Below are 14,533 nucleotides of genomic sequence, written 5' to 3' on the forward strand. Positions count from 1 at the left end.
CTCACACCCAAACTTGATCGTTTTTTTTTTTCCTCTTCTCTTCCCCCTCACCCTCTAGTCTCCCTTTGATCCGATTGTTGATTTATTGAGTTTGGTAAGCTGAGTTAGGATCAATAGTGGCTGGAAGGAGAGGATCTGTGTGATGTCTTTACCCCTTGAAGAAGACAGAGATAGACATGCCGAGATTGAGAGAAAGGAAGACATGAACTGGAAAGAGAGAGATTAAAAAGATAAGTAAAGAGTCAAGGAACCTTTCTGATTGGAAATTCAGACTGAAAGAAAGATAGCAGTTTCATAAGAGTGACCAAGAAAAAGGAGAGAAACCTATAAATATCAGCCCCTTACACACATGAACTACACTCCTGAAAATGTACAGACATTGTTAGGGTGGACTGCACGTGTGAAAGCCAACTGCAGAATCTGTTCACCCTGACATTATGCAGACTTTTTCTTGCGGTCTGAAGTCTGTCTAATCAAAAGAAAAAGAACAGGCCTGAGTTCATGTGTTAAAGGGTTTCATAAAAGCTGAGATGGTGGGAGGAAGGGTGACAATGTGACATAAACCTCGGAGTCTCATACTTTAAAGATAGACTTGTTCATGGCTTTCACGCAGTGGTTGAGTCAGTTTTCTCTTCCGCCCGACCTTCTGTTTGAGAGCGGAAAGGTCAGGGGTTCGATCCCCAGCTCCTGCAGCCAAATGTCCAATGTGTCCTTAACCCCAAGTTACTCCCACTGCTTCGTTTGCGGCAGATAAAAGTGTATGAATGGATTAGTTAATACTGAAGGACTCTTTACATTGCAGCCTCAGCCATCAGTGTGTGAATGTGTAGGTGTGACTTGTGGTGTAAAAGCGCACTGAGTAGTAAGAAGACTAGAAAAGTGCTGTGCAATGTTTCAGAGAAATATGAATATGTTTTTGTGGAAGTGTTCTCCCCCTGCTGAGAGTGGCAGTGTGTGGGCTGAAGCAGCTGTGGCTGTGACTTGAGTTTTACATGTTATTTTGAAACAACATTAAGAATTCAGAGTAGCTGAGAGTGTGGCGGTAAACAAAAGTTTGATGGCTGCAGGCGATTGGAAACAGCTGATTATTACTGTGGCAAGCAGTGGGAAATGATACTTAAGCCAACACTTTTCTAAAATCCATTTTCTGTTCAGAATTTAGATTTATTTTTTGGGTGGTGGTATGTGAAGTGTTGCTTGTTTTTAATCTCTGTTTCATCTCTGGTCGGTCTTCCAGTTATTTGACCAGATTTTTCCCTCATTGTATTTAATGCCTTTCCCATTATCACTGATTTACAGTGGGGGCCTCCAGCCATCTGCATCTATTTGTATGTTGGGTGTTTGGGCCACATTTTCCTCAGGAAAAATAAGAATAAAAACCCACTTGAGATAGAATTCAGATGTATGCAGAATTTACAGTGCACCACATACCATATATTGTCTAATTTCTGTCACAGCATCACTGTAAGTCATACAGAGAGAGCTGAAAACATAGTTTAGCCTGTGGCTCGCCCTCAGTTCGTCTCTGTGATCGCTCAGCCGGATGAGATAAAAAAGGCGGAGCACATTAAGTTGTCCACAAGCTTTTTAACAGTATTCCATCGGCACTCTCTATCTGAATGCGACTCATCTGTCAACGTGCCACAATTAGCACAAACCTCTCAGCATCATGAACAATCTATTTTCTTTTATATACAAAACAAGTCTTCAGGTTGTTTATAATGAAGTCTTCCAGGTAGCCATCTGCTTCAGATCTCATGGCTTCAGAGCATCAATCTGCTGTTTTCATTGGCAGCAGTTGTTGAGCAGTGACCACACATTGAACCAGACACACTGGGCAAAAAAACACACTGCTACTGCCAACAAAATAGACTACAGCTAAACCATGCTAATTATGATACACTCATTTTACTATAAGGTAATGGTGCTACCATTTAAACCTTGTTTTAGGTTGCAGTCTCTCCATTTGGATGCATATTATAGAATATGGGAATGGTCTTTCATTATGATCTGTACTTGACTGCTCTATGTTAGAAGTCCATCCAGTTTTGAATAGTCCAACCCTGAGCTCTACACATGCCGAGTATTGATAGTCAGTATCAATAGCTACATTAAGGGCCTTGACAAGTCGGTAGTGAGAACATGTATACAGACATGAATAGAGAAGTCTCGCTTGGATATCAGAGAAAAGAGGGTTGTACTATCTATCTGTTGCTATGTTCTTCAATTTGCGTTATTTCCACTGTGGCTAAATGTAAATGAAGCATGTCTTTACCACATTAGAGCACATTAACACCAATTCAAATTATTTTGAAGCTTGACGCCCCCACATATACACGGTCCTACATACATCATGTACACATAATTGCACACACATTTAATTAAAGCACATGGTTTGGATTGGCATCAAATAATGTAAGAGTGTTAAAAACAAGAGGCTAAATTAGCTGATTAACAGCTAACGGTCCTATTTAGGCTTTGAAATATACACACATCAACGACTAATGGTTAGTCAGTTAAAGGAATGTGTGCATGGGTAAGATCGCAGTGTTTCTAACTTTAGATTTGGGAAGAATTTTGGCAGTTTTATTTTTAGTGAGCTCTGGCAGAGTACCTTGTTTCTACCAACTACTGGTCAGGTTGTCTCACTGTGCTACTTAAGATGGACAAAAAGCAACAGATTTCTGTGGATACAAAATCTAATTTGCAATAGCATGAGCACACATATCATGTTTAATGAATTCATAATAAAATGAAAGTGCTTGAAAAGCATTAATATCAAACAGGATATCTATTTTGATGACCGTCAACTTAAAGCTTGTGATGAATTTGACATGAGGCCGACACCCACATTTATCAAAAAGCAGCCTATTCCATTCATCCATGAGCATAATACACTTAAGCTAGTGCATACAGGACTGTTAATGTGGAATCGTTACCACAGCAAGTAGATCTTGTCCTTGACACTATTGTGGTTATTTGTGTTAAGTCTTTGTTGAACATTTTGCCTTTTCTTTGCCCCAAAATAGGGAAATACCTCTGGGATCATTTGGATTAGGAGGAAATCTACATACTGGTCTGGCATCAGTTTTGTCTTTTGTTAGAATATATTTTGGAGTTGCATCCTTGGGATATTTGTCTTTTTTTTTTCTAAAGAGAATTTTGGCTTAATTCCAGTGCAGATGCTTCCTCATAAATGTGTTTGGATGTGGAAACAAGTGTTCTGTATCCTGTGGGACAGCCATGCCAGTCAGGTGGTGTTCGTGCAGCAGAGAGAGGTCGCTGGTCTTCCCGTGTGTTTCGTAAAAAGGAAGCTCTTTTGGCACCACAGGGGGGTGGTGATAGAGTGCCAGCAAGGCTACAGAAGATTATCGCTGCCATTCCAGATTCCCAAGGGGTTATGGGAGCTTTTGTTTATACTGAAAATGAAAACATCACAGTATTGTTGCATTCAGACAATAATACAACATGGTCAAACATCCTTAGCTTGGATTGAAGGTGTTGGTGTGTGTGATAGCTGGAGGAGGAACAGATGTATGAACACAGCTCTGCTTTGTTTGCAGAGTGTATTTCGGACTCTGCTTCATTTATCTTTGTCTGTATTTTTAGGTCTGTCACTGCAGCTGTATAACAGCTGTCAGAGTGATGCAATGATATCTTTCTGTGGAAAGCACAGAAAAAGAAAAATGGCATTTTCATGAAATAAATCCCATTGTTTATTGGGAGGATTGCACGAAATAAGAATATCCTATATTAAACTTTATCAAGTTTCTAAAAGCCTTTAAGACATTGGGTTTGATGTTTTTCATGACTAAGTTTGAATATTTATACAAAAAAACAATACAATTTGTGTGCATTGCCTGTCAGCTCCTTGGTTCTCCCCTCGTCCGTCAGGCGGCGTTGTCAGAGCGCAGCATGGAGCAGCACCTCCAGCTGAGTCCCAAGACCAAGGAGTTCCCGCAGTAATTACGCACGACAGCACAAGATAATATGATGTATGTGGTATCAAACCGTATAAATCACTCATACACAACAATAAATACACTGTCATTGTTCCCAACCGTCAAAATGGCCTTTTATTCTGAAAATGTTTCGGTGTCTGACGTCCCACCCCACTTGATCTGCTCTGTGGTAAATTGATGGTTCTGCATCCGGCAAAGATAAAAGCCTTGCGTACCTGCTGGAGAGGCCTCTGGACAGCCGGAGCTGAGATTCAGTGCAGCGGAGGCAGTGAAAGCACACACATTGAACAAAGTCAAAACCTATCAAACTCATCTGCCGCAACAGAGCGGAGACGGACCCAATGTGCAGCTGTTAGCAACCACCAATAACTCAGTCTGTGAGTGAATATTAAAGATGACACCAACAGTTATGTACCACCAGCTGCAGGAGATCATTTTAAGCTGCTGATGATCAATTTTTGGCGGTTGATGTTGATTGTCACCCAAGGAGTGTAAGACCGTTATAAGGCGCTGGCTAGCACTAAGGAGCTATCATTTAGCATTCATAGATTTAGAACAAATAATGGCATCCCATTTCAACTCTTTCAATAATTTTCAGATGGTATGGCTGCTGCTTCATCTGATTCTGACCACTTAGACATACTGCAGAGGGGATGATTTACACCTGTATTCACATGCAACACTGTTGTGTGCAGATTCAGGCAGATGTCAGTTACAGTATGAGTGATCGACCACGACCATTAGTGTTGGAAAATATTTTAACAACCAGATTAACGTTTTGAACTTGGCTTTCTTGTGGGTATGAATTAGTCAAATATGAATGAATCCTAAATGACATCAAAACAAAAAAAACATTCATGCATTTTTACTTTGACTTATGACTATGAAATGATTTCCTGTTAATTTATTTAATACTGAATGTGAATACTACATTAAAATGCCAAGATGACTTTTCACAGGGTGAATTAAAGTGACTAAAGGGGCCTGCACACTAAAGCTACTCATTTCTCCATGGCGATAAAGTGGGTTTAGTGGTTATTCAAATACACTCCTAAATAATGAGTGGCGGATAAAATGATGTGATGGATAACAGAGATCAGTTTGTATCCAGGAAATGTTTTCCCTCTGGAAAGACATTTTCAATATGTATTTACATAATGTTATTGTTTTGTAGTGACTGAAACCAAAATGTATTTAAAAGGGAAAAACTACTGATTCAGTTGAATTCTATTTGCATGCAAATTTGCTCTGGAGAAAAGATTTTGGTAGAGAGTCTACAAAAAAGTGAAACCCAACAAACACATAGGATCATTTGGGTAAAATTCCCACTGGGGATTCAGATAGAGCACACAACCCCCCCTGTTACCTTCATCCGTCCATCCATCCATCGTTCCACACATTGCTCAGTTTGCTCTGCCAAGCTGTCAGGACGGCTGCGTTTCTTTTTGCATTCAGATGCGATCCACAGGACACAAACTGCTGCCAACCAGCTGTAGTCTTCTCCTTTCCCATCTTCCCTCTTGTTTCCCATCTCTCTCTCTCTCTCTCATTTCTCTGTCTGCACCCAAAGACAGCAGGAGGAGAGGCAGATGGTAGAGATGACAGGAGAAACTTTTGGGACAGGAAATGAGAATCTGAAGATGTGAAGAAGGGGATGAATCAAACACACACACACAGATGCAGACATTTTATTTTTTACTTGCTGACGCGCCATACAGCTACCTAAACACACACCACCACACAGACACACTCACACACACACACACACACACACACACACACACACACACACACACACACACACACACACACACACAGTGTGCATTTGCCCTCTGTAATAAGCCTTTTTGACGCATTGACCTCGAGGCTAACAGGCATGCAGGAGAGTATGACAGCTTATAACATCACAATGATGGAGAAGTCATTGAGCGCCAGTGTTTTATGAGTGTTTGTAGCTCAGATTGAATCCCGGCTGCCCTTTTCCTATCGCTGACTGTGCATACAGTATGTGCTGTAAGAACACCTGCAGATGTATACACATACTTTATGCATACCTACAGGTTAGTAGAATTCACTCATGCCTACCGTGTGTCCATGTACTTTTACTCCGTGACACCCACTGTTACACGTGCAGTTTTGTCCTAGCCTTGTCCCCATTTCAGTCAAGGCCCTGTGCTACCTCTGGATGGGCCATTGACTCTTGTATCGCATAAAGGTCCTGTATATAGTAAAGCCTTAATGTCCTATATCTATTGCAGCCTTAGCACTGATATAAAGGCTAATGGACCTTGTGGATAAGCCTTTAAACAAAAGGGCTGGTGGAGGTTCACCGTTTCACAAAAAGTGACAATAACCGAGCACCCTGCAGGTCAGCTGTTCCATTGTTAGGTTTGATGTCTGCTTCTACACAAGATTGTTTTGTCAATATGTGCTTTAAAACATTGTTTTACAGAATCATTCTTGTCATATTCCCCCACCTCTTTCCATTAAATGTTAAAAAAATTATCAGCTTCTACTCCTTCTCAAATCCTGCTCAGTTTGTATTTGTTTTTTTATCCCAAGAGGGTAAATGACTTTTACGCTCTGTTATTGAGACATGCTACACACGGAATAATGCAACCAGTGACCCTCCAGTTCCCAATCCGAGTCCCTACAGACTGAGCTGCTGCTGCCCAAAGTTCACCTGTCTTCAGCTGTCTTGTTGTTTATTTAAACCCTCTTTCCAGGAAGTGTCAGTTTAGCAATAGAGCAAAACTATACAAATCCATCTATACATCTATGCTGTCTTGTTTATCTTGGTTATCTAGGAAACATGAGTCTGTGTTGATCTCTTAAGGTGATTAACAGTGAGGTATTAGTCTCCCTTTCTCTTATCATTGTTTGGATATTGGTGCAGCACCTGAAATTCCAAGTAGCAGCAATAGATCACTTTTATTGGAGTGTTTGTCCCAGTCCTTCACAATGAATGTTTAAAGTGTTACAAGTGCCTTTTATCACAACTAGTACACACATTTTTAGGCTGCAGCCTTTGCACAAAAAGCATGCCGAATCCAGGAACTGATGAAAGTAAAAAACTTATAATAGAGTTCCCTTTTAATTTAAAGTCTAATTGCTTTTATTTATTCATGTCTTCTGTTTGTTCCAGGGTATTTCCTCCAGACGCCGTTCCCTCCCTCCCTGCGTTCCTTCCAGGGCTGCATGCAAGCGATCCTTTTGGACGACCAACCAGCTGATTTGCACGCTGTAGAGAAAGGCACCATGGGAGCTTTTGAGAACGTCAGCCTGGACATGTGTGCAATCATAGACAGGTAAGAGTGATCATTCCTGCTTGCACTTATATTCACAATAAAAAATACACGTTGAGTCATTATACAAAGAGTTTAAACAACGTGTCATACATTAAATGGTTTCAAATGAGAAGTTGTGTAAGTTGAGTCTTAAGCAGAGCCTTTGTAGGTTTGTAGGTAATAGGTTTCATCGTTGGAGAACACATTATGTTCTCAACCAAACATAAAAAATGAGACAAACATTTCTCTTTTCCTTTGGCCAATCTAACATAGCAGGAGACTCTGCACAGCACGCCACAGTGTCGGCTCACTGACAGCATTTATTACAACTCATTGACATTTCAATTTATTTTCTTGTCATCGAGTCAACAAACACATTTGGACGGATTTGCCATATGGAATCATCCATGTCTTTGGCTCTACTTGAGCACCGCTCTACACTGAATCCGAAGTTTCACCTTCTGGGGATCAAACCGAGTCCTGTGTTAAAAACGAATTACTGTAAGTAGGTTTCAGTCATGTTATGGACACAAAAAAGATCTCAACATTGATTAGGACTTGTAAAACAAGGCTGGGAAGCTACAATTAGAAGGTGAAGTTTGTCGATAACACTTACCGTCATCAATATTTCTTCTCTTAGAAGTAGACACCAGCTGAATCTGCTTGATTTAGATCCACTTTGTCCTTATTTCAGGAGAGCTCATGCTTGCTGGGATCGAGTTAAGAACATATTAAATCTGTGGCGACACTCAGAGAAATAGTAAATGATAAACTCTGAGCAACTGCATTAAGTCTTTCATAAACACAACTGTTTTATAGTTATAAAGATAATTGGCGTTTTTTGTATGAGAAAATAGTGAATTGAAGACAAAACGTATTGACAATGAGATAATAAAGATAGAAACATAGAAGGACAATAAAGGTTAGAGTTATTAATGAAAGATCTAAGAAGAGTCTGCAGGTAAAGATTTGATTCAGATTTTTCAAAGAAGAAAAAAATCGAGAACATCTTCAGTGTTTTTATGTGCACACTAAAATGTTTGAGAGATGTGACTGTGACTTTGTTAATTGGAAGATTCCTCCTTCATTGCTGGATTATTTGGCCACTTGGAGGCAGCAGAAAAAAAGCTGTAAACTCAAAACTGAAATAAAGAAATTCTTAATTTATATACAGGATTTGTTGACATATTGTTGCTTAATGTGCACAGCCTGCAGACATGAAGCCCAATCATAATTTCCTGCGAGAAAATGTTGTTTACCAGCCAGACGCTGATATTGTCTTACTTATTAAGTTAAGTTGATTTTTAGGGTTTTCTCTTTGAAAAAAACATGCTTTCCAGTGTAACCAAAAAATAATGCAATGAACCTCCCCCCTGCAAAGATATATTGTGTTTTTCTTCTTTTTTTGGGAAGTTAATTACATTGCTGTAATTTCCATTCTATTGCATTGCAGGCCCCCTTCTGTTATCATTAGTTTTGAATTCGCTTTGCTGATGTAAGGTAATGTAGTATGACATTTGTATTATTGCAAATTGTGCTGTAAAGCTGCTGCTAATGTATACAAGAGGCTCGCTGAGCTCATTTTTTTAGAACCAACACCTGGGAAGGTGCTAAGATGTGCACAATTGCTACTTTCATTATTTTCCATCTCTATGACTTCATGGGTCATCGATGCAAGAGTTGAGGTGGACCACGTCCTGCCATGGAAGATGGATGAGTGCAGCGTTACCATCTATCTGATCATGTCTTTGTAGCAGCAGCTCAATAGCCCTCTCTGACCTCCATTTGATCAATGTTGTTTCAAAGATGCACCGTTTACAGGGCGATGGACGAAGCACATACACATACCCACACACGCAAGCTAACACACTAACGCAAGCTAACACACTAACATCAAATCTCAATATTCCATGGTGTCACCATCGCAGATTAAACTTCAGCATATAAAAGCACATCTACAATCTAAAAATGCTCCATTCTCTTAATGGGGTCTCAGTTTTTGTCATAAGAACAGAGGAGATGCAGTGTGGAGTCTTCACTAGTCACAAATAGTTTAATGACTTTTGCGAGTGTCAGTGCTTGTCAATAGTAGCTCATTGTTAAAGCACAAAACTGTTTTATCAGCACGTGTTATGCTTAACCGCGTGTGTGGCACATCCAACATGTGTGACCACGTTTGTGTTGATTTTGGATTTAATTGGTACATTGGTACTTCTTAGCGACTTAAAAACCCCTAACACAAGCCTCAACATCATTTAAACATGCAGTTTCATTACATATACTGACATATAAGCAGGAGAGCACCTGAAGTGGAACTAAGAGTGACTGAGCAGTTGTGCCAGGGTTGTTTCAGGTGAGGACTTCCACCCACATCTCAGATGCAACCTGGAGGGCAAACTGGATGCTCTTGTGTCGTCACTGCTCCTGCACTTTTCCTGGAACCCGCAACACAAGAAAATTGATAATTCATTACAGTCCTAAAGCACAGATTAATTTGTTCTCTCCAATACTCATTATTTTTGTTTTAGTCGCATGTTGCATGTAATTAAACATAACCACATGGAGTGATATCCATACAACGTTTACAATTCTACACTTGTCGGTCAGTGACTTTCTTTTTTTGCTACTTTAGATATGAAAACAATGATTGTCCAGCCCTCTTCAGAGAAGAATTATATCTCTGCTGCTTAACTGCTAGACTCCCTGCATGTCTGCAGAAGAACTGAGCATTTAAAAGAGAACCCCTGCAGCTCCTCTGAGTCACTGTTTGTTTTCCCTCCAGCTGGCTTTCCACTTAACATCACTTTGATTCATTCAAATAAGCACACACAGATATTTAAATCACATTACTTTTGCATGAGTACATGTGTGCAAGTTGCTGTGATAGTTTGTGTGTGTGAAACCTTAGCTTACAGTACCGTGGGGTCCATCAACAGCATGCCTGCAGGCAGATCAAACCACAGACATTTGATGTGCTCCTGATTTGAGGTGCTATTAAATTTTCAATGAGAACAAGAGCGATGTCTTTACTGCTGAGTGAGTAGTTCTGAATTCACACTGATGTGGGTGATACAGTTTTGTTTCACTGCACTCCTAAATCCAGGTCAGTGTGGATACAGACTTGCACTTAAATCTTTCTTGCTTTTTCTTGCTCAGGAACTCAAACTTCCAACCTGCTTTTGTAATAAATAAAAGGTCTCTCACGTCGTGTTTGAAAACAAAATGAAAATTGTTGGCAGAAAAGAGTTTGTTTGTAACCATTGATATGTCTTTTGGGTCATCACACGATGAATAAGTCGAAATACAAAGTCATGATTCATTGCAGCTCATAATTGCCTCTCAGTAATTCTAGCCTTGCTGCGTCCACATGTTGTATCTAATAATCTAATGGTCAGGGAAACACTCAAATGTGCAGTCAGTTATTGGCATTCAGATTCAGCAATTACATTTCATTGTTGTGTTGTCGTGTGTCACAATTTTAGGTGTCTTTCCTTTCTTTGTTTCACACTTTTAAGTTAACAAAAGTGTCTCGGATCGATACAATCCGTTGTCTTTGAAGCACACTTTGTGGATGTAAAAAGCGGCAGTTGGGTCAGATATCCTCATATTAGATCAACAAGTCATACCTATGCTTGAATGGATTCATGGGTGTATAGTCTTTTTACAGCCATATAGCAGTCACTCTTTTTAACCCTTTGTGTGTCTCTCTCTCTCTCTCTCCAGATGTATGCCTAATCACTGTGAACATGGCGGTCGCTGTAAACAGACATGGGACAGTTTCAGCTGTACCTGTGACGGAACAGGATACACAGGAGCCACCTGTCACACATGTAAGTGTGACAGTCTGTGTAAGCAGCTGTTTTTCTTTGTTTTGTATTCTCTCACTTTAACAGCACTGTCTTTGTTGTTTCATTTGTATTTCCTCTGTTCTCCTTCGAGCGATTAAGCTGTTTCCCACCTTCCAAAGCCTCAGCAGAGGGACCGATAGACTTTTGAAGTGTTCACAGGCCGGGCTGTGTGTTTTGTTCTGATCTGACTAGAGGCAACCCGACCGAACGCACCCCAAAACAAAGGACACACAGAGAACAGAGTCAGAGAGAGAAAAAAAAACCTTAAAAATACAAGAATGTCCATTCCCCTTCCCTCCATGTTACAAATATTGTTCTCCTCTAAGAGAAGATTAAAGAGAAATGTTTCGGCAGTATTGTTTTTGGGCCAAATCAGGCCTTGACACACACATTTGTTTATTGCTTTAGAAATGTGTGAATAAAGACTGCCACGTGAGAGGGAGTCTCAGATTCAAATGATGAAGTGTGTGTATATTCAGCTCACATTTCAAGACCTTTCAGACATTTAAAGTTATTACACATTACAAATTGGTCCACATGTTTGCAGATCTGCATTAGTGGATCAATCTACACATTTTTGAGTCTATTTATGCAACATTGATGGTCACGTGGTTTGATGTGGAAAACATTGCACAACTTGTATAAATGTGTCTCTGTCAACTTGTGTCGAGAACAAACTGTTTATCAATTTCTTAAAATCTGACTGACAGGCACTCATGGACTGGTTTATTTTTCTGGGTCATTTGGAGACATAGTTATCTTATTACATCTGTTTCATGGGCAGTTATTAACCACTGTAGCAGTATGTTTAATGTGGACCTTGAAAATGAAATTAATGTTAATGTCAATCAGCCCTAATCATAACCTCATATGTTTCTTGTTTGCGCCTACAACTGCTCATTTTCACCTTTATTTATCTGTCCCTATTCCTCTTCCTCAGCTATCTATGAGCCATCCTGTGAAGCCTATAAGCATTTGGGGAGATCATCTGACACCTACTGGATCGACCCTGACGGCAGCGGACCCCTCGGCCCCTTTAAAGTCAATTGCAACATGACAGGTGTGTGTGGGTGGGAAGGGAGTGGCTTTCTGTCTCTGTGTTCCTTTATTTTTGGTACATCTACGTATGTGTGTGTGTGTGTGTGTGTGTGTGTGTGTGTGTGTGTGTGTGTGTGTGTGTGTGTGTGTGTGAGAGAGAGAGAGAGTTTCTGTGAAGGAAGGAAACTCCAGCCATACTTGTTCTTAACCTCAGACAATTATAGCACTCTTAACCTGCCATACCTGGGGTTTCCATGGCAACATGGTCACAGTGACGGACATTTAACTTAACTCAGCCACCTCAGACACACACATAGACACAAATGAAAGGGACCAGTCATGCAAACCTAAGAGTGCTCCAGTTCACAGCAGAGCAAAGCTCTCTCAAAGACTTTTAATGACATGTCACTGCACTCTGCTAGCTGGCCCCTTAGTCACACTGAATAACACTCACACACACACCTCACAAATGTGAAGAGCTTCTCTTTCTCTGACACGTACACACACCTTAGAAAGCTGAATTTCACACACACACACACACACACACACACACACACACACACACACACACACACACACACACACACACACACACACACACACACACACACGGTCCCTGACTGACAGTTTGAAAGAATCAGATATTGTGAGTGTGAGTGACTGGTTCATGTTATATCAGCACAGACAGTGTCGATTAAACCCTGGAGTCTGAGCTGTTACCTGGATCACACAGAAATAACTTCACCGTCATGACAGCTAATCTGCACGTTTATGTGTGTTTGTGGGTGTGCATGTGTGTGTTTCTATACCACCATCTCTGTAAAAGTCTTCTTTACAAAGGTATAACTTTTTCTTGAAATTTTACGACTTGAAGAATAATTATTGACCTGCTTATATGTTGAATACTTTTTTGGGGTGTGTAGAGGACAAAGTGTGGACAACAGTGATGAACAACCTGCCCCCAAAAACCACAGTGACTGGCTCCAGTAGAGAGAGGCGAACCGTCCTACAGGTGAACTACAGCACCTCCATGGACCAGGTAACACACACACACACACACACACACACACACACACACACACACACACTGGTAGGCTGAATGCACAGGGATTATTGTGTCTCTTATTGTAACATTTTCATTGTAGATGTTATGAAGTAAAGCTAAAAAATATATACAGAATAAATTGATCTGAGTCATAGTTCTGTTTTTATTATGAAAATACAATGGTCAAACAATAACACATTATTTAGTAGTTGTATTTTCCCCTTTGTCAAAAAGGTCAGTTTCCAACTCTGTTTTTAGTTGATTTTTGCAGCCATATTCATCCTGCTACACTTTACCAACATGTTCTGTTATGTTTGGATGCCTTCATTTGTTTGCTGATCAAAAGCTCCTTAGTTTTCCTCAACAGGAGGCAGTTTGTGATTTTTTTTCAAAACTAAGTGAATTAAAGTTTATCTTTCATATGCATCTTCATTTTAAGTTTCTCGTTTTTTAAAAAAATTGGTAGAGGTACTGAGGCTATCCCATATGATGGAGGATTAGGGCCACGTTCAAATTTTTATTTTATTTTTATTTTGAGATTGAAGTCGTACATTTACGAGATTAAAGTTGTAAATTTACGAGAATAAAGTCGTAAATTTACGAGTTTAATCTCGTAAATTAACGAGTTCGAGACCAGCCTGCGCGAAAATAATGAAAGTAGAACTCTTAAAGTCTTTAAAGAATAAAATAATAAAGTGGTTATTTTAGTTTATATCAGCATCCTGTTCTCAAATGACAAACATGGAGCATCTTGTCCTAAAGGTTTCACTAATAAGGAAATAGGCTACTTCCTTGTGTAGTCGGTAAAAACAGTTAGTTCAAGAGAAGTTTTCACTTCAACCCCTTGTTTATCTTTAAAATGATGAACAGGACACAAACTGGCTCTGCACATGAGACACTTTAACAAGGCAGACCGATAACAGACACTAATAGTTGTGTTGGGGCTTTACTTATGCAGATATGAAACTACACATGCTTTTGGCACATCATCATCTTCACATTGTCTTTAAAATATCAGCACCCTGAAAAGATACTGAAGAAACTGAAGAAAGAACCACACTGAGTTGGAGGAAGTTTTCTGCAGAGGAAAATACTTTGCTCACGAGATTTACGAGAGATTATTCTCTTAATTTAACGAGTTTAATCTCATAAATTTACAACTTTATTCTCGTTAATTTGCGTCTTTAATCACAAAATGTAAAAACATAAATAAAACATGGCCCTAATCCTCCATCGTAATCCCAAGCCTTGTACTACGATAAGTCTTAACAGGCTATATAAGTAAACCTACCTATAACCACTCTTACCTTAGTGTGTACTTTCTCAAGTGTGTAGACAAAATAAAATGCACAA

At 39.8% G+C, this 14,533-nt stretch overlaps 1 protein-coding gene across 2 annotated transcripts in view; it reads left to right on the forward strand.

The window, feature by feature from the left end:
• cntnap2a (contactin associated protein 2a) overlaps positions 1–14,533 on the forward strand; it is a 214,305-nt gene that overhangs the window by 138,559 nt on the left and 61,213 nt on the right. For both annotated transcript variants that reach the window (XM_065948957.1, XM_020630990.3), the window contains exons 11-14: positions 7,108–7,270; positions 10,973–11,079; positions 12,038–12,157; positions 13,059–13,174. In XM_065948957.1, coding sequence (XP_065805029.1) covers positions 7,108–7,270; positions 10,973–11,079; positions 12,038–12,157; positions 13,059–13,174 — 506 coding nt within the window. The remainder of the gene's footprint in view (positions 1–7,107; positions 7,271–10,972; positions 11,080–12,037; positions 12,158–13,058; positions 13,175–14,533) is intronic.

The sequence above is a fragment of the Labrus bergylta genome, chromosome 20, assembly GCF_963930695.1.
Source record: "Labrus bergylta chromosome 20, fLabBer1.1, whole genome shotgun sequence".
Lineage (NCBI taxonomy): Eukaryota > Metazoa > Chordata > Actinopteri > Labriformes > Labridae > Labrus > Labrus bergylta.